The sequence below is a fragment of the Delphinapterus leucas genome, chromosome 11 (genome assembly GCF_059928025.1).
Source record: "Delphinapterus leucas isolate spDelLeu-1000000601 "Yukka" chromosome 11, BTC_Dleu_Yukka2, whole genome shotgun sequence".
Taxonomy (NCBI): domain Eukaryota; kingdom Metazoa; phylum Chordata; class Mammalia; order Artiodactyla; family Monodontidae; genus Delphinapterus; species Delphinapterus leucas.
In genome coordinates, this window is record NC_143139.1 from 18,037,188 (window position 1) to 18,062,023 (window position 24,836).

General features: G+C 43.6%; 1 protein-coding gene across 2 annotated transcripts in view; it reads right to left on the minus strand.

The window, feature by feature from the left end:
• The window catches only part of ST8SIA1 (ST8 alpha-N-acetyl-neuraminide alpha-2,8-sialyltransferase 1), a 163,707-nt gene extending 141,020 nt beyond the window's left edge, over window positions 1-22,687 (minus strand). Inside the window, exon 1 of one of the 2 annotated variants that reach the window (XM_022577758.3) lies at window positions 19,693-22,685. In XM_022577758.3, coding sequence (XP_022433466.1) covers window positions 19,693-19,928 — 236 coding nt within the window. In that variant the 5' untranslated portion in view covers window positions 19,929-22,685. Of the gene's footprint in view, window positions 1-19,692 lie in introns of both variants that reach the window. The other variant, XM_089920380.1, reaches the window with a different exon arrangement.
• Window positions 22,688-24,836: the final 2,149 nt, after the last annotated feature.

Below are 24,836 nucleotides of genomic sequence, written 5' to 3' on the forward strand. Positions count from 1 at the left end.
TGGATAACTAAAAATACCACAAGTGTTAATTCACTTTCACAGACTGAAATTTTACCATTTGAGATTCTTTCCTTTGTGTTAAAAAAGGTAGCAGGCTTTAACCTGAAGCCCTGAAAGTCAATGTTGGTCCTACAGCAAAGGGAGCAGTCCACCATAGTAAGGAGGCTTAGAGCCCTAGATCCCATGAACCTTAGAGCCGGACAGATTTTTTACTAACTTCATAAGCCTGAGCGAGGTCCGTAAGCTCTCTTTGTTTCAGTTTCTCCATCAGAAAACTGGACTATCTTAGTCTATTCAACAAATGGTGCTGAAACAACTGGACAATACACCTGCAAAAACATTAATCTAGGCACAAACCTTATACCTTTCACAAAAAATAACTCAAAATGGATCACACACCTAAATGTAAAATGCAAAACTATAAAACTCCTAGAAGATAGCACAGGAGAAAACACAGATGACCCTGGATATGGCAATGATGTTTTACATACAGCACCAAAGGCACAATCCATGAAAGAAATAACTGATAGATATTATCTGGACTCCATTAAAATTACAAATTTCTGCTCTGTGAAAGACAATGTCAAGAGAATGAGAAGATAAGCCACAGACTGCGAGAAAATATCTGCAAAGACACAGTTGATAAAGGACTGTTGTCCAAAATACACCAAGAACTCTTAAAACTCAACAATAAGAAAATAATAACCCAACTTTTAACTAAAAAAAATTAAAAATAAAAATCAACTCATAGATACAGAGAACTGATTGGTGTTTGCCAAAGGCTGGGGGGTGGAGGTGGGTCAAATGGGTGAATGTGGTCAAAAGGTACAAATGCCCAGTTTTAAAATAAATAAGGCCTGGGGATGTAAGGTACAGCATGGTGACTACAGTTAGTAATACTGTATTGTACATCTGAAAGTTGCTAAGAGAGTAGAGCTTAAAAGTTCTCATCACAAGAAAAAAAACTTTGTCACTATGTATGGTGTTTGGTGTTAACTAGACTTACTGTGGTGATCATTTCACAATATACATAAATATTGAATCATTATTTTATATACTTAAAACTAATATAATGGTATATGTCAATTAGATTGCACGTTAAAAAAAATGGGCCAAAGACCTTAACAGACACCTCAGCAGATGGCAAATAAGCCTATGAAAAGATGATCTACATCATGTCATAGGGGAAATGCAAATCAAAACGACAATGAGATATCATTACACACCTATTAGAATGGCCAAAATCTGGAACACAGGCAACACCAAATGCTGGTGAGGATGTGGAGCAACAGGAACTCTCATTCATGGCTGGTGGGAACGCAGAACGGTACAGCCACCTTGGAAGATAATTTGGTAGTTTCTTACGAAACTAAACATGCTCTTACCATACAATCCAGCAATCAAACTCCTTAGTATTTAATCCCTGAAAGTTTAAAATCTATGTCCACATAAAAAAGCCTGCATGCACATGTTTACAGCAATTTTACTCATAACTGCCAAAACTTAGAAGCAACCACGATGTCCTTCAATAGGTGAATGGATAAACTGTGGTAGATTCTCACAACGGACTATTACTCAGTGCTAAAAAGAAATGAGCTATCAAGCTGTGAAAAGACATGGAGGAACCTTAAATGCGTATTACTAAGGGAAACAAGCCAATCTGAAAAGGCTATATACTGTAGGATTCAACCTATAGGACATTCTGGGAAAGGCAAAACTATGGATTCAGTAAAGGATCAGCGGTTGCCAGGGTTAGGGGAAAGGGCAGGGATGAACAGGCAGAGGATTTTAAGGGTACTGAAAACACGTTGTATAACACTATAATGATGGATATGTGTGATTATACAGTTATTCAAACCCATAGGATGTACAACACCAAGAGTGAACCCTAATAAGATAAACTATGGACTTTGGGTAATTATGTCAATGTAGGTTCATCAATTGCAACAAATGTACCACTCTGGGGGGGATGTTGACAATGAGGGAGGCTATACATATGTGTGGGGCAGAGGGTATATAGGAAATCTCTGTAACCTTCCTCTCCGTTTTGCTGTGAACCTAAAACTGCTCTTAAAAATAAAGTCTTACAAAAGGCACAGGGAGGCAGAGGTACAGTGAGGGGCCTAACCGGCCCTTGGGAGCTTTCAAGAAGGAAGACGGGAAACATGAGCTAAGGAATGAGGGTGGCCTCCAGAAGCTGAGGACAGCCTTCAGTTGGCAGCCAGCAAAGAAACGGTGACCTCCATCCTTTAGCCACACAGGAGTGAATGCTGCCAACAACACGGATGAGGAAAGAAACGGACCCTCCTCTAGAACCTCCAGAAAGGGATGCAGCCTGCAGACACTTTGATTTTAGCCCACTGAGATGAAGCCCACGTTAGACTTCTATTCTGCAGAAATGTAAAATAATACATTTGTGTTGTTTGGGGGTGGGGAAGGACTATCTTACAAAACTCCTATGATGATGGTCACATACATCAAAGTATTTAAAAGAGGATCTGACACATAGTAAGCATTCATTAAATGCTAGCTCTCAGAACCACCTACAACCTAAGTGGCCTTAGGCAAATAATTACTCACAGCCTGTTTCTTTATAAAATAAGGATAATAATATCTCCCTCACAGAGCATTTGTGAATGTTAAATCATAACACTGCACAAAGTGCTTAAAGCAGGGCTTGGCATATGGCAGACACAAAATAAATAACTCTACTACTAAAAATATCATCATTATTGTTTGAAAAATGGAGCTGATTTTAAAATCCAGGGTTAGATGGATATATTGCACATGGAGACCATCTAGCACAGTGCTTGCATGTAACTGGTGCTCAATAAATGCTAGTTAAATATAAACTTAATTTTCCGTATTGCATCTCTATTTTAAAAATGTAAAGAGCATTTTTCAGAATGCTTAAAAGTTATAAATCCCGAAATCTGATATGCCAGGAGCAATCTTCTGGCTTCTCTACAGGTTCTTTCCTTTTGTAACAGGATTTTCAGTGGGATTTTATGCTGGAATTATGGTTGAAGTCCAAAGTTGGAGACAAAGATGCTAAGTACATCATATTCTGAGTTGAGAGAGGCACTGGATATGCGGTCAGTCCCCCAGGAGGGCTTGAGGGGGGTTCATTACCAATCGAGACCCCACCACCACTACTATCCCCCAACCATGGTCATAAAAAGAGAAAACTGGTGGGGGGGAATAAATTAGGAGTTTGGGATTAACATATACACACTACTACATATAAAATAGATAACCAACAAGGACCTGTACTTGTTGTATACTGGGTACTATATAGCACAGGGAACTCTATTCCATATTTTGTAATGACCTATAAGGGAAAAGAATGTGAAAAAAGAATATACATGTATGTATATATATTTGCTGGGCACCTGAAACTAACACAACATTGTAAATCAACTATACTTCAAGAAAAAAAAGAGGGCTTCCCTGGTGGCGCAGTGGTTGAGAGTCCGCCTGACGATGCAGGGGACATGAGTTCGTGCCCCGGTCCGGGAAGATCCCACATGCCACGGAGCGGCTGGGCCCGTGAGCCATGGCCACTGAGCCTGCGCGTCCAGAGCCTGTGCTCCGCAACGGGAGAGGCCACAACAGTGAGAGGCCCGTGTACCACAAAAAAAAAATCAAAAAAAAGAGAGAGAGAGAAAACTGGGAGCTGGAGAAGTCTGTTGAGGAGTGGGGATTCTCCCCTTCCCCAAAGAAGAGGGAGAACCCAACAGAATTAAGACTGGGGGTACCTGGCCAGCAGAGTATCCTTCCATAGGGTTGGCTTAAGGCACCACCCTTGTCGGTCTGTCCCCCAAGCTTCCTAAGTGGAAAGAAAAGGAAATGAGAATGAATCAGCAGTAGGAAAGTGACCCTAAAGGATGAGGCAACAGTTGCAGACGCTCATGGTAAACCCCCAAAATGGGGGTGTGGGGAGCATGGATGACTTTTGGGGACACCTGCTCAAGATGAAAGTGAACTGACTCAGTTGAGCATTTCACTGATCCTAGGGCCCATAGGGATCCTTTAAGAAACAGTGCACAATGACAGTCTTAGAAAGGCACAAAAACTCTTCCAGGGGATAAGTATAACAAAATATGAGGGTTTTCTTCTTACATCTGGGAACTGTGGTCATAGCCCCAAACTGAGACCAATATGTGCTAAGTACCCCATCTTTTAAGTTCAGAAAGCTGCCAGAAGATGGAGCCAGCCACCTCTCTGCAAGTCTTCTAAGTGGTGGTACCCGACCCGAGGAACAGTCCCCCTCCACAGTACAGCTGATCCATACTAAGAAGACCTGGGAGGAATGAGCATCCCCGGGAGTGCCCTGTTTTTGCCGTGATGCTATTGCTTCTCCATCCTGCGGAGAGAGGAGACAGTGCTCTCCCTCCCTTCCAACTAGGGAAGAAGGGGGATGGGGGAAGTTCCAAAAGAACCCACTTATAAAAGCACTGAGGGTCTGCATTAAAGAGAAACAGTTATTGCATCCTCCGGTGCTTTGCTGTGCTGGCCCTGCACTCTCTGGGAAGAAGAAACAGACGTGGAAAGAGCTGGTGAGGCTGAGGCGATGGGCAGTGAAATTCCCTTTGGTGAGGCAAGGATGGCGTCTTTCCTCCACCTGAGAAGGCTGCCCAGCAGGCAAAGGAACAATTTGCTCTTAAAAAATGTGGGCAGGCTGTCAGGGTTCACCTGAGAAGCAGTAGTCACCAAGAGAAAGACTGTAAATGGTCTCCTTCCTCCCTGCCCAGTGGGGAAGGAGCAGGCACCCTTCACACTTTCAGCCCAGGTGCTGGAGATTCATGCAGGGTCACACACGAGTTTTCACTGTGCTTTAAAATCAACACAACTGACCTAAGTACCAAGATAAGACTATCCCAATAATCAAGGTGGATGTAAATCGATAAAATCTGGCCAAGTTGGTCACAGACCCATTAGTGTCAATAAAGGAGAGTAAAGGGTGAGGGTCAGGAGGTAGATTTGACAAGGCATAGTTGGAGCAGTTACCAGGAAAAAATAAAATGACTGTATTTTTACCCCAAAATTGAGGCTCCCCAATCCCTGGTGGACGCGTCCTATTTCCCGCCTCTCTGCTTCCTGTTGAGCTCCCTCTCACTATGGCAGCCTGGCTGGGGGAGTGCAGAGCAGTAGCTCACCAAGTGAGAGATCCCCCTCCAAACCGGGCTGGCTTCTCCGTCTCTTTTATTCCACTGGTAATTGAGTTTTGCTTTCCCCCAAGGACTCATGTATCTTTTAGCAATGCTTTAAAGGGCTTTTTCTCTCTGATATCTCACATATTGCACAGGTTACCCAGAGTCAAAAAATATTATACCACTTTGCTGCGTGGAGTCCCCGTGCAGGTCAAAACCTCAATGGACCAAAGGAGGGACTTGGGCCCTCTCTGGACTCCACCAAATACAGACACACACAGCTCAGTTCTGAAAGTGAAGGTCAACCTGTGCTTGGTTTTCCTCCATAAAAAGGAGCTGAGAGGCTTTTTGGAGCACATAACTGTTCCTATAAATACTGTGTGCTTCTATGTTCTCTGCAGGAAGGCCCGTGTCCTCCTGGCTACCCGCTTTATTCCCAGGGCCTAGCAACAGTGTCTGGCACATAGAAGGCACTGAAGAGATATTTGCTGAATGAAGGAATGAGTGGAGGAGTGAATGAATGAATTGGGAGTGAATATTTATGGCATGGAGTCTTAATATTAGGCAACAAAAGAAACTACCCCTGAAAGGTATTCCAACAGCTGTGGACAGGCCTTTCAGATAATCCAGTGTCTTTATTCAGACAACAAATACTCCTTAGACACTTAGTAATAAGACTGTGATGAGGGATCTAAAACAGACAAAAACAAGACTGAATCTTTGACCCTAATGCACCAAAGCAACAGTATGTATAAGCTGCTTCAAACAGCTACAAGGGGAGAAGGACATGGGAAGAAATGACATAGGCCAATGTCAACACAATCACCCACACTCAACCTCCAAAAACCCAACCCAACAAACTATCATCATGGGATTTTTGTGCCTTTTTACTGCACCTTCACCCCCCACTCAGTGGGTACAATCTGTTCCAGAGTCAAGCTCAAGAGTTTTAATTTCAGTAAACAGGAAAAAGACTCTTAACAGAGTCAGAAAACACAATTTTTAAATTTAAGACAGTTGTAGTTTTCCTTGAAATCTCTACCTTATAGTGAAGCATAGTTCATTTTCCCTTTTAAATTACAGTTTTATTTAATTGTTTAAGTCCTGGGAAAATGATGCAAATGGTTCTATAAAGGCACTGCTTTTTTTTAAAAACCGAAGTATAGTTGATTTATGATCTTGTGTTAGTTTCAGGTGTACAGCAAAGTGATTCAGATATATATAAATATATAGATATATTCTTTTTCAGATTCTTTTCCATTATAGGTTATTACAAGATACTGAATATATTTCCCTGTGCTGTACAATAAGTTCTTGTTGGTTATCTATTTTACACACAGTAGCATGCATCTGTTAATCCCATACTCCTAAGTTATCCCTCCTCCCACCTTCCCCCTTTGGTAACCATAAGTTTGTTTTCTATGTCTGTGAGTCCATTTGCTTGAAAATACGAAAACTCTAACTGAAAAAGATACATGAACCCCAATGTTCACAGTAGCACTATTTTCACTACCCAAGATGTGGAAGCAAACTAAGTGCCCATCGACAGATGAACGGATAAAGAAGATGTGGCACATATATATAGGAATATTACTTAGCCATAAAAAGGATGAAATATTGCCATTTTCAGCAACATGGATGGACCCAGAGATTATCATACTAAGTGAAGTCACACAGAGAAAGACAAATATTATATTACATCACTTATCTAGGGAATCTGAAAAAAATAACACAAATGAACTTATTTACAAAATAAGGCACTGCCTTTTTTTTTTTTTTTTTTTTTGCGGTATGCGGGCCTCTCACTGCTGTGGCCTCTCCCGTTGCGGAGCACAGGCTCCGGACGCGCAGGCTCAGCGGCCATGGCTCACGGGCCCAGCCGCTCTGCGGCATGTGGGATCTTCCCGGACCGGGGCACAAACCCGTGTCCCCTGCATCGGCAGGCAGACTCTCAACCACTGCGCCACCAGGGAAGCCCGGCACTGCCTTTTAAATGTAGATGACAGACCATGCTAATGGGGAGGATAACCGTGACAGATAAAGGTACATGTTACATAGCACTAAGTAAATTCCTCATAGCTAGGTCTCTGCAATTGAGGGGAGACTGCCACTGTACATATCCAGTTTTATGGGAATCTTTCTTAGTTGTTTTGACTTCTTGACCAATTTCATCATTTAATGCTAACAATCATTGTATGTCTGACTATTTACGCAACCGCTATCTGCACTGAAATGGAGGAAACCTCAAATCTGCCCTCAGCCAAAGTCAAAGATTTTCTATGAACAACCAAAGAAACCAGTTATAAAGAACTGATGGTGGGGGAAAAATAAAACCATCAAGAAACTACTTTTGGAAATTTATACTAAGAAAATAAACGGACAAATGCTTAAGATGTATATACAAGTATGTTCATAAAAGCATTATTTCTAAAGGTAAGAAACTGCAACGTGAATCTCCAATAACAGTGGATTACTTAAATAAATTATTAACTATCCTGAAAAAGGAAAAATTTATAGCCATTAAAAAGCAATGATGTACAGCAAGATCATGTTTGACCCACCTCCTAGAGAAGTGGAAATAAAAACAAAAATAAACAAATGGGACCTAATGAAACTTAAAAGCTTTTGCACAGCAAAGGAAACCATAAACAAGGCGAAAAGACAACCCACAGAATGGGAGAAAATATTTGCAAATGAAGCAACTGATAAAGGATTAATCTCCAAAATTTACAAACAGCTCATGCAGCTCAATATCAAAAAAACAAACAACCCAATCCCAAAATGGGCAGAAGACCTAAATAGACATTTCTCCAAAGAAGATATACAGATTGCCAACAACACATGAAAGGATGCTCAACATCACTAATCATTAGAGAAATGCAAATCAAAACTACAATGAGGTATCACCTCACACCAGTCAGAATGGCCATCATCAAAAAACCTACAAACAATAAATGCTGGAGAGGGTGTGGAGAAAAGGGAACCCTCTTGCACTGTTGGTGGGAATGTAACTTGATACAGCCACTATGGAGAACAGTATGGAGGTTCCTTAAAAAAATAAAAATAGAACTACCAAACGACCCAGCAATCCCACTACTGGGCATATACCCTGAGAAAACCATAATTCAAAAAGAGTCATACACCACAATGTTCATTGCAGCTCTATTTACAATAGCCAGGACATGGAAGCAACCTAAGTGTCCATCAACAGATGAATGGATAAAGAAGATGTGGTACATATGTACAATGGAATATTATTCAGCCATAAAAAGAAACGAAATTGAGTTATTTGTAGTGAGGTGGAAGGACCTAGAGTCTGTCATACAGAGTGAAGTAAGTCAGAAAGAGAAAAACATATACCGTATGCTAACACATATATATGGAATCTAAAAAAGAAAAAAAATGGTTCTGAAGAACCTGGGGCAGGACAGGAATAAAGACGCAGAGAATGGACTTGAGGACACAGGGAGGGGGAAGGGTAAGCTGGGACGAAGGAGAGAATGGCATGGACGTATATACACTACCAAACATAAAATAGATAGCTAGCGGGAAGCAGCCGCATAGCACAGGGAGATCAGCTGGGTGCTTGGTGACCACCTAGAGGGGTGGGATAGGGAGGGTGGGAGGGAGGGAGATGCAAGAGGGAAGAGATATGGGGATATATGTATATGTATAGCTGATTCACTTTGTTTTAAAGCAGAAACTAACACACCATTGTAAAGCAATTATACTCCAATAAAGATGTTAAAAAAAAAAGCAATGATGTAGATCTATATATACTGTTACTACAAAAATATTCACGACATACTGTCAAATTCATTATATACACACACGGAGGCATTGAATGGTCTGGAAGAATATATACCAAAATATTAGCAATGGTTCTCTCTGGGTAAATAAATGTCAGTCACTTTTACAAATGAAAACAGTATTGGTCTTATATTAAATGCCAACTTTGAGAAAAGAACTCTTTAAAGAAGCTCTTTGATTTCTCATATTCAGTATTTGCCAAATATTGGGTTGGCCAAAAAGTGCCTTCGGTTTTTAAGTAAAAATAAAAGACACATTTTTCCATTTTCACCAAGAACTTTATTGAACAACGTATTCACCCTTTTGTTCCACTACCTTCTGCCATTTTTCAGGCAACTTCCTAATTCCATCTTCCCAAAACTTTTTATCTTTTTGAGCAAACTGTTCCAGGTGCCTTTTACAGTCTTCCAGGGAATTGAACTTTGTTCCATTAAGGGAATTTTGTAAAGACTGAAATAAATGGAAATCCGAAGGTGCAATGTCTGGTGAATACAGTGGGTGAATCAGAACTTTCCAGCCAAGCTGTAACAGTTTTTGCCTGGTCATCAAAGAAACGTGCAGTCTTGCATTATCCTGATGGAAGATTATGCGTCTTCTGTTGACTAATTCTGGACGCTTTTCATGGAGTGCTGCTTTCAGTTGGTCTAATTGGAAGCAGTACTTGTTGGAATGAATCATTTGGTTTTCTGGAAGGAGCTCATAATAGAGGACTCCATTCCAATCCTACCATATACACATCACCACCTTCTTTGGATGAAGACCGGCCTTAGGTGTGGTTGGTGGTGGTTCATATCGCTTGCCCCACGATCTCTTCCCTTTCAGATTATCGTACAGTATCCATTTTTCATCGCCCGTCACAATATGTTTTAAAAACGGAATGATTTTTCCTTGCATTTAAGTAGAGGATCGCAGGCAGAAATACGGTCCAAAAGGTTTCTTTTGCTTAACTTATATGGAACCCAAACATCAAAGCAATGAACAAAACCAAGCTGGTGCAAATGATTTTCAGCGCTTGATCTGGATATTCTGAGTATGCCAGCTATCTCCCATGTGGTATAACGTAGACGGTTCTCAATTAATGTCTCGATTTGATCACTATCAACTTCAACTGGTGCACCCGATCGTGGAGCATCGTCCAGTGAGAAATCTCCAGCATGAAACCCCGCAAACCACTTAAGACACGTTCAATCAGTCACAGCACCTTCTCCATACACGGCACAAACCTTTTTTTGCGTTTCGGTTGGATTTTTACCTTTCTTGAAATAATAAAGCATAATATGCCGAAAGTGTTGCTTTTTTTCTTCCATTTTCAATATTAAAATGGCTACACAAAAATTCACCAGTTTTTATAAGTCTTTTTTAAAATGCATGCTGATATGACCGCTGTCATATACAATCTAATAAAATTGCTTTGAATGAGGTTAAAGGCAACTAAGCGCTACTAGAGCCATCTTATGGGAAAAAACGAATGAACCTTTTGGCCAACATATCTTTTCAATATCCTTTTTAAGGATCCCTTTGAAGAAAGTAATTTGTTCCAATGGGGTAACATTTTTTTTTAAAAAAGAAACTCATGGTAAATAATTTTTTTTCCAAAATGAAAATCATAAATCTATTTTATCACAAGTTTGTAAGTTAAAAATTAATTATATGAGAAAATGTTAAAGCTATAATGTTGAATGATTAAAAAGGATATAAAACTAAATATACAAAATACATAAAATTTAGTAATAATACACATGCAAACAAATACACAAAAAGAAACAGTTACAATGAGCACTTCTGAGGAGCGCGGAATTATGAGTGATATTTTTTTTCTCCTTTTTCCTACATTTAAAATTTTCCTATAATAGGTATCTATTACTTCCAAAATCAGACAAATAATAAACACTATATATTTTTTAAATAAGCGTGAGGGACATAAAATCATGTACATATTTGTTTTATCAATAATTGAAACAAGCACTTTGTTCAAAACAAGCCCTTTCTCATTACACTCACTTGGAAATAAATCTCTGGTTTTTTGGTCTGTTACTCAAGCCCTGAATAATGGAGACCGTGTAACTCTGAATTCATTTCAGCTTCCTTCTGGCACCTAATTAAAGGAGTGGCACAGCTCTTATGGCTTTGGCAGCTTCCCTCTCATGCTAGAAGACGGTCCAACAGAAAGGGGGAAAATTGGTTGCTTCGAAACTCAGCATGATTATCTAAAACGAACTCTCACCTTTGGAACACAGTACTCAGTTTCTTATTGACTCAACTAATGACACTAGACTTGACAATAAATTCTATAAAATCATGAACCATGTCTAACTTTCATCACTGTATCCCAGCACCTAACTGGCACACAAGAGGCATTTACTAAATGTAGATAAATGAATGATTGAATGAATGAATGGGTGATTTATGACTGGGGTCTGCTCTCTTCCTTAAAATTCTGCTGGCCATTTTACAGCAACCTTAATACTAACACTGTGGAGGAAGAAGTGTGTCATAAGGTCACATTTCATTGTCATACATTCCATTACTAAAAGTGCAATAATAGGCATAGGATGTGTCCCAGGAAGCAGCTTTTCTCATCATTATGGCTTAATAATTAGCAATTATTCAGCACCTAATCCTCCCAAGGTAGGAAGTGCCACCCATAGATAAGGCTCAGAAAAGCCAGGTAAATTTTTCAAGGTCACGAAGTTAATAAATGACAGAACCCGTATTAAAACCTGATTCTATGGGGCCCTGAAGTCCAGGCTCTTCCTAGGTGGGAGCAATCATCTTGTCATCTCACCAAGCCAGCCTGAGAATGACTATGGCTTGCAGATTATCATCATAACCTACGAAGCGAGCTGGCATATTATACCATGTTTCAGATGACAAAACAAAGGAACAGAGAGGGTAAGCAGCTTGCCCAAGGTCACAGAGCTCCCAAAAGAGCCAAAATAGAATGAAAAGCTAGAAAGTATTTGACTAGAAATCTATCAACTTCATCATAAGGGACTGCATTAATGATCCACAGTCAGCATCACTTCCGAAATGATTCACAACTATGATGAGAAAAAACAAGCTTTGAGAAAAAAGCTTGCTTTACTGAGTTGCTGCCTAGGCATTTTACAGTATGATAACCCTGCTCACACCCAGAGTCTGGACATTTTGCTGAGGACTCGCATTTAGGATGCCCGCCCTAAGTTCCCTCTTTGCTTTTCCCCAGGCACCTTTTAAAATAACAACTTAGAGTTAAGCCAACAAAAAGTTCCAGACCTCTGCCCCAACCACCTTATAAGTAATAGGTGTTTGTTACCTTGCTTTCTGTCTCCCACTCTTGAGCTCCTGGCCTGGGACGGAGGGCTGCCCCTCCCCAAACTCACTGTTCCCCCTTGCTTCTGGGATCTGTAAGTAACAAATCCTAGACTCCACTTCCTTTGTATGAGTGTATTAAAACCGAGTCTTCAATCAATACGACCACGGGTTTCACCTCCCCAAAGTGGACACTGGACGCTGAGGGAGGTACCTATCCCCACAGTGGGGAGCTTGTGTCTCCTGATTCAGCATGTTATTAGTTTGATATAACAGCTCTGGCTTCCTAACAGAACTTTGTCAAAAGACAAACTGGCCATACGCTACACTAACATATGTAATTATTCAGTTGATCCAACCAGCTGCCTAAACACTCCTCTACAAAACAAAGACAAATAGGCTCCCACGTGGTAAAAAAAAAAAAAAAAAATCCCTACTGGCAAGGCAGAAGACAAAAGTGCAAATTAACAAACAGATAAAATATATGTTCTCTCCTCCTGTCCTTTTCCCTGGACAAATATACCTGTATAACAATCTGGAATGCCTGATTCAAATTGAGGCTTCTCAAACTCCAGCAAGTCTGGTACTGGAACATGGCAACACAGAAAGAGCCACCCCTCCCCATGTGTACACGTGAAATCCACCCAATCCCATACCCAATTTCCTCTCACTGCCTCCCATTCTCGCAAAGAGCTGTTCCTTGGCCAACCCTTGGGCCTAGGAGTGCACACAGCAGTGGGACAAGCCAGGAGGAGGAATTGGGGGAACACTACATAAAGGCAGGCAGGCTACGGAGTGGGCTTGAGTCATCTGGGCTGGGAATTCCAGGGTCTACAGAGGCCCCATTGAGCCTTGCCTGATTGAGAAGGGGTGAGACCACAGGAGGAGCGAAGTGAGCTCCCCCCTAAAACACAGGACACAAAGCATGGGCTTCTCTTGCCAAGGTCTAAGCGGGGGGGGGGGGGCACTGATCAGCTCACACACAAGCTTTCAATAGAAACTTATCATAAATCTCCCCAAATGCATCCCCTCTCCCTACCCTTCCCTAGAACCAAGACCTGGCCGTCTATCAAAGTAAATTCATTCACTCCTCTTCCAGTCATCAAAGCATTTACAGTTTGTCGTTTCCAAATGTAGCTGTTAATTGCATGATATTTTCTGAGTGTTTTAAATCCTGTCAATTGGACTGATTTTGTTTCTCTAAAGCAGTGATTCTCAACCAGCAGCTACTTTGCCCCCTGGGAGATATATCTGGGGACATATATGGTTGTTTCATTCCGTGGATGGTCACTGGACAAAGGCCATGGGTGTTGCTGAATATTCTACAATGTACAGGACAACCCTCCACAACAAAGAATTATCCAGCCCAGGATGTCAGTGGTGCTGAGGTGAGGAAACTCTGTTCTAGAGTAGGAACTCTTTGAGAGGATGCCATTTACTCCTTCGGTCCCCAAACAGCCAAGCAGAGTGCTGGACCTCGATAAATCCTTGCTGGCTGACTAGCTAACTGGTCCCACTCCATTCTAAAACGTTCAGTCACGCAGTAACTCAACAAAAATGAGTGTGCCAGGAACCACAGCTCAGCTCCGGGGATGCAAATATGAATGAGTCGGCATGAAAGGCAGACAAGTAAACCGGTACTTTTAACACAGCTTGAGAAATGCACCTGTCATTACCAGCTATTTCTATATTTACCTGTTTATTATGTCTCCCCTCGTTAACCTATAAATTTCAAGAAAGTAAGGGTTTTGTTAAGTTCACTGTTATGGTTCCAGCCCCTTTTACGATAATAGTGGTAGATACAGTAGTAGATATTTTGGATCAATAAAAAAATGAAATAATATGCACAAGGCTTTTTTTTTTTTTTCCCTGAAGGAGGAGATTCTAACACATCCTGGGGAGGAAGGAAGGAAAGCTGCCTTGAGGAAAGCTAATGCGGATTAAGCACTAATTACACTTGGCCCTCGGTGTCCGTGAGGGAATGGTTGCAGGGCTCCACCCCATCTCCCCACCCTCCCACCCCGCACAGACACCAAAATTCCCGGATGCTCAAGTCCCTTATATAAAATGGCTAGTATAGGATGCCCTCCATATCCGTGGGTTCTGCCTCCGAGGAGTCAACCAACTGCGGATCTCGAATTTCCATCCTAGGCTAGTGGAATCCGCGGATGCGGAAACCACAGATTCGGAGGGCCGACTCTATGTGCCAGAAATGGTTCTCAGCATTTTCAACGTATTACCTATTCTAATGCTCACAACACTCCTATAAGAAGCCACATTTTACATACGAGGATATGAAGTCTGATTTTCTCCAGAACACAACAAACAGTGGCAGCAGGGTTTGAGGACAGCTAACTTTGGAAACTTTATTCTTAACCACTGCAACTGCACTGTGGAGAGATGAGCAAGAACTGACCGCGTGAAGGGCGGGCCCTGTGGCCTTGAAGGTAAAGCATTCGGGCAGAGGGAATGGCGCAAGCAGAGCCAACACAGCCTGGCTTATTTCAGGGACTATTTTCAGGTAACTTATTTCCGGTAACTTTTACCAATATGACTAAAGCATAAGGAGGAACACTGATGGAAGATGATGGTGGAAAAGTAATCATGGCCAGATCATAAGAGACATCAGCAATGCCTCATTTCCCCGAAGATTATCAGGGAATGAGCATAAGGCTTCGAGTCTAATAGCTGTGGGTGGAAACTCAACCCAATCACTTTGTTAGTGGTTCTCTCTGAACCTCCATTTCCTCAACTGTAAGACAAAGAACATACAAATATCTACTTTATAAAATAGCTATGGGAACAAACGTAACTAATACAAGCACTAAGAGCTGGACCTGGTACATGTCATGAGTCCAAGCAATGTTAATGACTTACTTTTGTTATTGCATTATTGCTGGTGGAGTTTTTTCACATGTGTAAATCTGCAGCATAATGGTAGCTTATTTTCGTAAGCACCACATTAAACCAGCTTTTTCCTAAACTACTTTTACAGTGAATTCCACAAATTCCCCACTTAACAAACATAAAACTTACATCCCATATACACAGATGGCTGCACCGCTCCCCTCCCCGCACCCAGTGCCCTTCTGCAGCCACCAGGGCAGCTGTGGAAACACCCGAAGCTTCTGGTAACCACAGATTTAAAATAGGGACAGAAAGGAAGCTACATAAAGCTAGAACTGCTTAGAGGAGTGTTTTTCGTTCAGAATTTAGAAAGGGAAAGAGAAACAGGACTACTTAGACTGATGGCCCCCAGCCAGTGAACAGACAGGATGCTCACAGCACTCCGGTGTTATCCCCTTTCTCCAGATCCACCAGGAACAGTGATGTGCCACCTCTGCTGATGTCGACACATGGCCAGTGCCCTTGGATACTTGATGTCTGTTCATTTCTCATGAGCTGCACCTTAAGCCCATTCAGAGCTTGTGACCTGGTGTCCACCTGCCTCCCAGTGTGCTTACTGCTGTGCTCGCTGTGGGCGACTTAAGATCTTTCCCACAGGAAGCACACCAGACACTTGCCCACCTCCCTGTCTTGGCTGTTGCTGTCCTGTCTGCCTGGAACATCCTTTGCACTCCCCTCTCACTACTCCCCCATCTTACCATCCTTCAAGGCTGAGTACAAATACCACCTCCTCTCCAACTTCCCTCCTTCCCCAGAATCAAGTGCCACGTTCTATGAATCTCCCCAGCCCTTTGTTTGTGGTTCAGTTGTTTAAGGGCCACATATTAAACAGAGGTACGAGGCAAGCATCCTTTTAAATGCTATCTGTACGCTACCATATGATTTTCACTATAAACCTGTAAAAAATGATTACCAACCCCATTTTACAAATGGGGAAGGTGAAGCTCTGAGAGTCGAACTTGCCAATGGTCACACAACCAGAAAGGGAACTCCAACCATGTACTGACAGTTCTCCAATTCCTAAGTTTTTCACTCTGTTGTGCTGCCTCTCTTTAATGGCCCTGTTGCCAGGTGGTTAGTTGATTACATACATATACACTTGTCACAGGGACCAGGGCATAGTCATCTTTGTAAACGCGGATAACAAGGTACCCATACAACGTTCTTAGAAGAATTAAATCAGACAGTACATTTAAAACACTTAGCATAGTGCCATGCACATAACAAGAGCCTATTAATTTGTTGGTTTTGTTGCTGCTACCATGTCAGGTGCCTTGCACATAAACCGTGAACAGGAGTTTATTTCTGAGGAACAACCAAAATGGGGAAGGACCTGACGGAAGAGACAAATGCCACTTTGGTTTGGCATTTCCTTGTACTACGTGATTACTCAATTAGAAGGAGCAAGAGTTTTATAATAATTTTAAGTTTCTATGATAGGGTGAATTGACTTCTTTATCTTTCTTAGACTATGTGGGTGATAGGGAAACTTCCTATTTAGCAAAACTCTTGCAACTTTGTTACTTTCTTGCTGCCCACCCCCTCACCCCCCCAAGCAATCTGTCAAAACTCCCCTCTGAGAAGTCAGCACTTAAGTTCTAAGGTTGGAGAAGAAGAAAATCACAGAAGTAAAAGGAAGCACTGAGGGCAAAACGGAATCTGAAATTCTGATGCTTATAAACCTAGTGAAACACTTTCTCTTGTCCTCACAGGATTTTACAAGACTTTAAACCATCACATTTCCTTACTCATAGGTTTTTGTCAGTCGCGCCCTAGGAGGAGGTAAGCTGTCTCAGAGGAAGCAATCCATGCATCCTGTTTACTGCTATCCCCCAGGGCCTAACTCATACCTGGTACATTGTAGTCACTCATTAAATATGGGTTGACTGACTGGCTGCAATTATTTGTATGTATGTATATATGAATATACATATATTTATACATATACATACATCATTCCGTGGTTTATGGATAAATGTGTATACATCCCCACACGTAAGTGCATATAGTACATTTATGTATGTGTGTTTGTATTTGTGGATAAGATATTTCAGACTGGCAAACACAAATACCTGTTTGCCAAAGTTGTGTCTCCTTAACACAATAAAGGCCTCTGGCTGACCTAATAGCTAACGATCATACTCTGTTACCCACATACTAACAATCTAGATGTTAAAAAACAATTAAACATGCAGAGTAAAAAAAAAAAGTTTTGACTTAACAAACCATGACACTCTGACTATCTTTTAAAATCCTCAACAAACCATGATACTTTGACTATCTTTTAAAATCCTCGTCCCTGTTCATTAGCTTCAGTGGGGAGGCGTGCGGACGGGCGAATTTGAACCACTAATGATTCGCTGCAAATCTGGCAAGTGAAACATTCCAAATTCCTATGGCCTGGTCAAATGTCCTTATTAAAGTTGTAACGTATATTAACTTATCATTTACACTGTCTAACAATTAGAATGACACCGCTGACTAGTTATATGTGCCAGACACTTGGCATCAGTTTTTTTATCTAAACTTTGCACCAACCCTACAAGGTAGATGCTATTATCTCTATCTATACATAAGGAAACTCAGACTCAAAGAGATAGAGTAACTTGCCAAAGATCTTCTGCTGTTTCCGTAGTCATGGCACGGTCAGTCTAAAAATTCAGGATTCTCCTCCAAAGCCCAAACTCTTTTCCATGCGCAATGGTGCCACTTACACAGTCTTACGGACACTAACTTTGAGGGGTATGTGTTTAGGCAGTTTGGGGATTTTCATAAGTATTTCTCTGCACGGAGAGACTAGACCAAATGCCAGCCAAGCACACTGAAGACTACCCCCAGGCTATAGACAACAAGAGGCAAGTGTGTCTCAGAAACAACCAGCCTGGGCTTCTCAGAATGTGAAGCATTTTCCACTCAATTATGTCCTGCAAAAGAAATCTATTCTCTAAAAGAGCTTCATTATTGCTCCTCCTATAAAAAAAAAAAATGTACTCTTTCATTGCAAACCAATGGGAAGCTCTTAACTCATTTCCTTACATTACTTGAAATGAAAGTGCCTTCTGTCTCTAGAGAAAAGAATGGCTGCACGCTATGCCTTTTGAGTAGAACAATCAATACCATGAAGGTAAGAGAAAATTAGCTCTTATATACTTTTAAGTGGAGTGGGGTTATTTTTAAACTTAATGATAGCAGAATTCTAAACAGAGAGACAGAAGGAACGTCTTCCCTCGCAGTTTAAAGGCGAATTCAGCTGCCTTTCCCTGCAAGCTTTGGCTATTATCTCTTTGACCTTTCCAAGAGCAGGCCTGAGAAAGGGAAGGAAACCATATATTTTAAAAGTCTGTTTTTTTAATTTACAGATATTTCTGAACACTTGTAACTAACAGTAGTGAAGTTGGCTCTCACCTGGCCATATACGGCTTGGAAAGATCCTATGCAGAGCAAAGGAAAGCACTCCGTACCCCCTCTGCACCTCCAGACCACAACCATCACAGGAAGCGCCACCACAGCATCTTCAGCTGAAGGGACTGAAGATGAAAGGGGCTCCTGACAGTGGGAGAAGCACCAGGGTACCCCTTCAGCACGAGCAGGAAGGCAAAGAAGCGGAAGCAGCTTTGCCTCACCTCCAATCTTACCGCACGACCCCTGCTGCCAAGAACTCATCTTTAGACCCTTAAACTGAAATTCCCAGAAAAGAAGGGAAACTACAACCTCTGAGTGATGCTCAGAGGTTGATTTCCAACCTGGTTTTGGCTTTTTTGTTTGTTTTCTGATTTCAAGTCCCCACCTGAAGTCCCAGCCTCCAGAAGGCATCCACTGTAAGCCAAGCAAAAGAGCTGGGAGCTTTAGAGCTTTATGTGACCAAAATCCCAGCTCCGACCCTGCAAAGGTACATGACCTTGGGGAAGTAACTTCTCCTCTGAAGATTCAGTTTGTGGTTGGTAAGATGGGGATATTAATATCTGTTATTAGAAAGTCGGTGAAACTCCAGTAAAAATCACTCAGTCCCCGGCTCTTTAGGAGGGCATCAGTAAGTGCCTTGCGTTTGTTAGGGGCATACTGCACAAAGCAGCGGGAGCCAGGCTGGATGTCCATGTTTTCACTGCCCATGACTCCCTCATTAGTGACTTATGTTACCAACCATGCACCAAACCCCAGGAAGACGCCTGGTACCTGCTTCTAGTTCTCTACAGCAGAGCCCGAGACAAATTCTCATTAAGTTCAAGGGACAAAGTTAGCCTAGATTCTTCTTCCCACCGGTTATCGGCAAATCGTTGAATACAACTCAGGCTTGGGAAGAAATGCATACAGACTTTCCACGGCCAAAGCAGGTGTCTGCACATCTCCCGGGGTAAGGTCTGGGGAAGGGCCCCTGACTAATGTCTCCAGGTTGGGAACGACAAAGAAAGGGAATAGGACAAGAAGGACGGGATGAAAGGGCCTCTGCAAGGCGGTCCTCGCCGGTGACCCTGTCCTCGGCGTCCCGGGAAGAAAGGACACGAGCTGGGTGGAGCCGCGAGAGCAGGAGTACCTGAAGACTCTGGCCGCCGTCTGGTTCCTCCTCCACGCCGTGCCCTGTTGCAGCACCCCCTGCACAATCTCCTTCTCGTTGGGCAGTCGGTAGACGGGAAAGATGTAGAGCCAACAGAGAACCACGACGCAGAGGGCACTGGCTCCCACGGGCAGCCGGGTCCGCGGGAACTTCCACGCCAGGACGGCCATGGCCCCTCTGGACGTGTGTCGCCGGGCCCGCCCGCAGGGGCTCATCGCAGCCCCCGGGTCCCAGGGTGGCGGTCGAGGGCCGGAGCCTCAGCACTAGGCTAGGCGCAGGGGCAGCGGAGGATCCCCCCACCGCCGGCCCCCCATGCACACACACCTTTCGCTTTCGTGCTCGCACTCGCACGCACGCTCCTTCGGCGCCCACAGCTTCAAAGGTCGGCGCAAGGATTTTTTCCAATGCAACTTTTTCGAGGATTTCTTTCTAGGGGAAGTGCCCCGGAAGCAAGTCACGAGCTACAGCCATGGTCGCTCCCCCTGAAGAAGGCGGGCGCCGGGGTCTCCGAGAGCGCGGGGAGCGGCGGCGGCGAGTCGCTCCCGCCGGTTCTGCAGCGTTACCGTCGCCCTCGGCGTGGGGCCGGGGAGAGTCTCAGCTCCCTCGCAGACATCTGGTCCGCGGCGCCCCCTTCTGAGCGATGCTCCTGCGCCCTTCGCCGCCTCTCCCCGCCTCCCGCGCTACTGCGCTGCCAGCACCCCCCCCCCCCCAGACGCGCTCCCCGCGCCGCGCCAAGTCCTTGGAAATTTCCACGGCGGCCCGGGACCGCTAGCCCGCCCCGGGCTTCTCCGCCTCCCCCGCCAGGACCCCTGCTTCCCACCCCTCCCGGAGAAGAAAAGAACTCGCTTTCATCAGTTAATTCAGCGACGCGCCGCAGCCTTCCGCGGCGCCCGGGACTTCGCAGACAAACGCCCGGGGATTGGTGGAAATCAAGGTCTCCCCTCCCTCCCCCACCCGCGAAATTGCCTCCTTCGACCCGTTCAGATGCGCGACGCTCGGCTGGAGAGCGCGCCCCTTTCTCCCGCCCTGGTCCCCCGGAGACAGAGGCAAACAATACAATAATGATAATAACCCTCCCCTAAAATGTGTATACACAAATCCCTGAGTGTGGCCGAGACTGGCTGAAAGCCTGACCCTCCGACACGCAGCCGGCGCGCCGGGGCTGTCACCCTGCCGCCGTCACCCTCGGCTCTCTCTAACTGGTTGGTTATTAACCCGCAGTGAGGCGCGAGGAGGCCGGCGGAGATTGATTCCTTCCTGGGCCCCCACCCCCATTCCCCGGTCCCGGAGCCGCGACTCCAGCGACACCCGTGCGCGCGCGCGCTCGCGGGCACACACGCAGACACACACGGGCACACACGCTTGCGGGCCCGCACGCGCGCGCACGAGGAGGTGCGTGCACACCGGGGTTCTCCGCCTCGCCTCCGCCCTGCAGGGAAAGGCGCTGCTGCATCCAGATGTGCAGGCAGCTGGTGGCCCAGCAAACAGACCTCGGGACGTGACAATGCCTTGGAGGCGCTGTCGCCTCCTCTGCCTTTTAGATGCAAGGGCCGTTTGTTCTTCGACGTCCTTCTCTCTCCACCGACCAGCTTATCTCAACCCCGACCTTGGAAAAGCGCCACCCGCCTGGACCGGCCGAGCCCAGGGACACACAGTTAGCCATTTCTGCTACCCCGGAGACCGGCGAATAGCTCGGCTACCTCCTAGCGGTTGCCTAGTCTATTTGCTTAAGCGTCTCGTCAAGCATGATGAGTGCAGGGACAAAGAAATCCAGCAGCCTACTAACCAGGTCGCCTTCGTCATCACGAAACCAAAATTTAGGGCCATAACTTCAGTTGCTCAGCCGACCAAGCTGCAGCTCCCTCGGACCTACAGTGAGTTTTATGTGGCCTGGTGCATCTTTCTCCACTGAGAGATGGGACTTGAGAAGTTGATGGAAAGTTATTTACCAAAAAAGACCACCAAAGTCTCATTCCTCCCTCTTAGGAGAACGGCCCACTGCCCTCCGGCCTGCAAGCATGCCCCAGGAATCCCTCCTACTTGGGTGAATCAGGGGAGATGAGAAAGCATAAAATCCCAAAGTTACATCCTATACAGTGGAGCTTAATTGAGATTCTTTGAAATAATGATTACCTGCAAAGTAGTCCTGCAAAGTACCCAAACCACCTTTTTCTGTTCTGGGAAGAGGATTGTTAGGGGCCGGGGGTGGGGGAGTGGGGGGGGGGTGCAAGAGGCCAGGGAAATCTTTCCCATAGTTGCCAGGCTGTGGATAAATCATCTACCTCCTTTGTTCCAGTCATTTAAATAGAACACAAACTATCTAATTTCTCTTTTCTTCCCCTAGTCCAAGGGGTACTCCTGTCCCAGTCCAAGAGATACAAATAAATAAGACAACAACCAAAAATATTGCAGTTAGGAAGGGGTTATATAAATGTTTCCCCATCGAATGTCATAAAAAAATGCAGCAAAGTTGTGCCTTAAACCAAGGGTTTTCTGTGATGCAATGTGCTGTTTTTCCTTCTTCTGAAAACTAAGATTCTCTTACCCTTGTTGACTCCTGCCCTACCCTACAATCCAACTTCATTCCCTGCTTCTCTGGAGCATGAACATCGAATCCAGTCAGACCGTTGCCCTTCCCCTTCCAAGTCACACAGGCATCGCTTTTGTCACTGTGTTTTGTGGTCCACGTTCTTCTTTCATGAGATACCTTTTTTCTGCCTCCATACAAATCCAGCACATGATTCAAGGCCAAACCCAGTGGCTAGGAATTTCTCCCTGCATGTGTTCCCAGACCACCTAAAACATAGGCTTTATAGGTAGGAACTCAGTAAATGTTTCTGGTTTCTGCTGCTATTCCCTTTGACCTCCTGATCTGAATGTCTATAGTATTTGCTGGCTCTGACAGTTGATTAAACACTTAGATGTGCAGTGCTATGTTGCTAGCATTTTTTACATGTAGCTTTGCCTCAGCAACGGGGCAGTAAGAGTATTTGGTCTCATATGTCAAATGACAAGCCTGTGCTTTTGATCCAACAGAGGACTCCACATGACATGCCTCCATGTCTTGGGGAAGAGCAGGAACAACATTTTATGTTTTTTTCATATTCCTCCAGGTACAATCTCAGGCTAGAGTACATACGTACTCAACAAACAATTGTTGCTTGGTTGTTTGCTTGAGAATTTGAGCGTCTCAAATTTATTTGGGCTGTTGCTCAGGCAGCACTGCTAAGGACATGTATAAACCCCCATGTTTAATGTTTTAAATAAAATATGTTACCTGATATTTAGCTCTCTGGTTTATACAACTTTTAGTAGGTAGTTTAGGTATTGTTTTATAGTTCTGCATCTGGGTACACAAGCAGGATTTGCTCTATAAATGTCTTTTGCCGGACCAGTCAACGTGATGCGCAAGACTACTTGATACCATAAGTAAATTTGATGGGCAGCACTTTTGTGACATCAGAGTTGTGGGGAAAGCTCATGTAAGACATGAAGCCACCACAGAACTGAAGCTTTGGAAAAGAAAGGAAAAGGAGACCCTCACACTGAAAAGTTGAGAGAAACCAAGATGCAGGGAGATGATCAGAGTGAATGGGTCACACGCAATTTACAAGCTAGCTAGGATGCTGACAGTGTGTAGACAAATATTAATAGTCACGTAGAAGTTTCTCATTAGAAGGCTAAAGAGAATTGTCAATGAGCTGAGATTACAAAATTCAAAAGTATCACCCTTTCTTCAGTCTCCTCTCAAGTTCTTGTTGTCAGAATGACTTGGAATTGAAAGATGAAAGCAAAAACCATGCCCTTTTCACAACCAGTTACAATACTAAAGCAAATAAGGTTGTAAAATGAGAAAGATTCTGAATATAGATTATCTGAATAAATGCATTTGCTTATCTCCACTCCCTCTTATGACCCCACTTAAAGGACAGTAAAGGAATAAAAGAGGCGTAAACTCAAAAGAACAAGAGAAAAGGAAAGCACGCATAAGCAGGCAAGTTATGTCAAAAAGTGCACAAGCAGGTAAGTAGCTGAAGAGTGATAACTGATTGATCAGAATGGAGAAACCCCTGGGCCTTCAGGTGATATTGTGTGTTTGTGCGTGTGTGTGTGTGCGCGCACTCGCACAGGATGGGGGAGTATAAATTGAAGCCAACAAGAATCAAGCTAATTTGCACTATGGAGCTCTCGAAAGGCTCAGAATTTAGAAGCATCTGGTTCCTCTGAAGATGGAGGTGATGGATGAAAGAAAATAAGAGGTTTTTCTGAAAGTCTTTAGAAGGAACAGTGATATCTCTAAGAACAGTGTTATCCTCTAGCCTGACTTAACATATGAGATTACCTCTCTAGAGAGACTGACCAGCACAAAGGAGAAAACCTACAGATTGTGATATATGCAGGAGGTCTCCATCCAAACAGCCATATCCCTGCATCACACCCTATGGTGAAGCCCATCAGTGATAAGTTGTACTCACACAGACCCACTGGCCTCTTTGTTAGGCCTCAGTCTTAAATAAGAGTGGGGAGTCAAGGATCCCAGGCAGTTGAAGAGCCTTCAACATGAAAGCAAAGAAAAAACAAGCAAACAAAAAATTGCAAAAAAATAAACCCAGACGGGGAAAGAATAATGCAGAAAACATAAGGTATCTTGAATAAAAATTATAATGAGGAGATTGGTTCAACATGGCAGAGTACAAGGATGGGCTCTCACTCCCTCTTGCAAGAGCACTGCATCACAACTAACTGCTGAACAATCATGGACTGAAAGAAACTGGAGCTCACCACAGAAGATACCCCACATCCAAAGACAAAGCAGAAGCCACAGTGAGATAAACCCACGCACTTATGGTCAACTAATCTATGACAAAGGAGGCAAGGATATACAATGGAGAAAAGACAGTCTCTTCAGTAAGTGGTGCTGGGAAAACTGGACAGCTACATGTAGAAGAATGAAATTAGAACACTCCCTGACACCATACACAAAAATAAACTCAAAATGGATTAAAGGCCTAAATGTAAGGCCAGACACTATAAAACTCTTAGAGGAAAACATAGGAAGAACAGTCTTTGACATAAAAGACAGCAAGACCTTTTTTGATCCACCCCCTAGAGTAATGGAAATA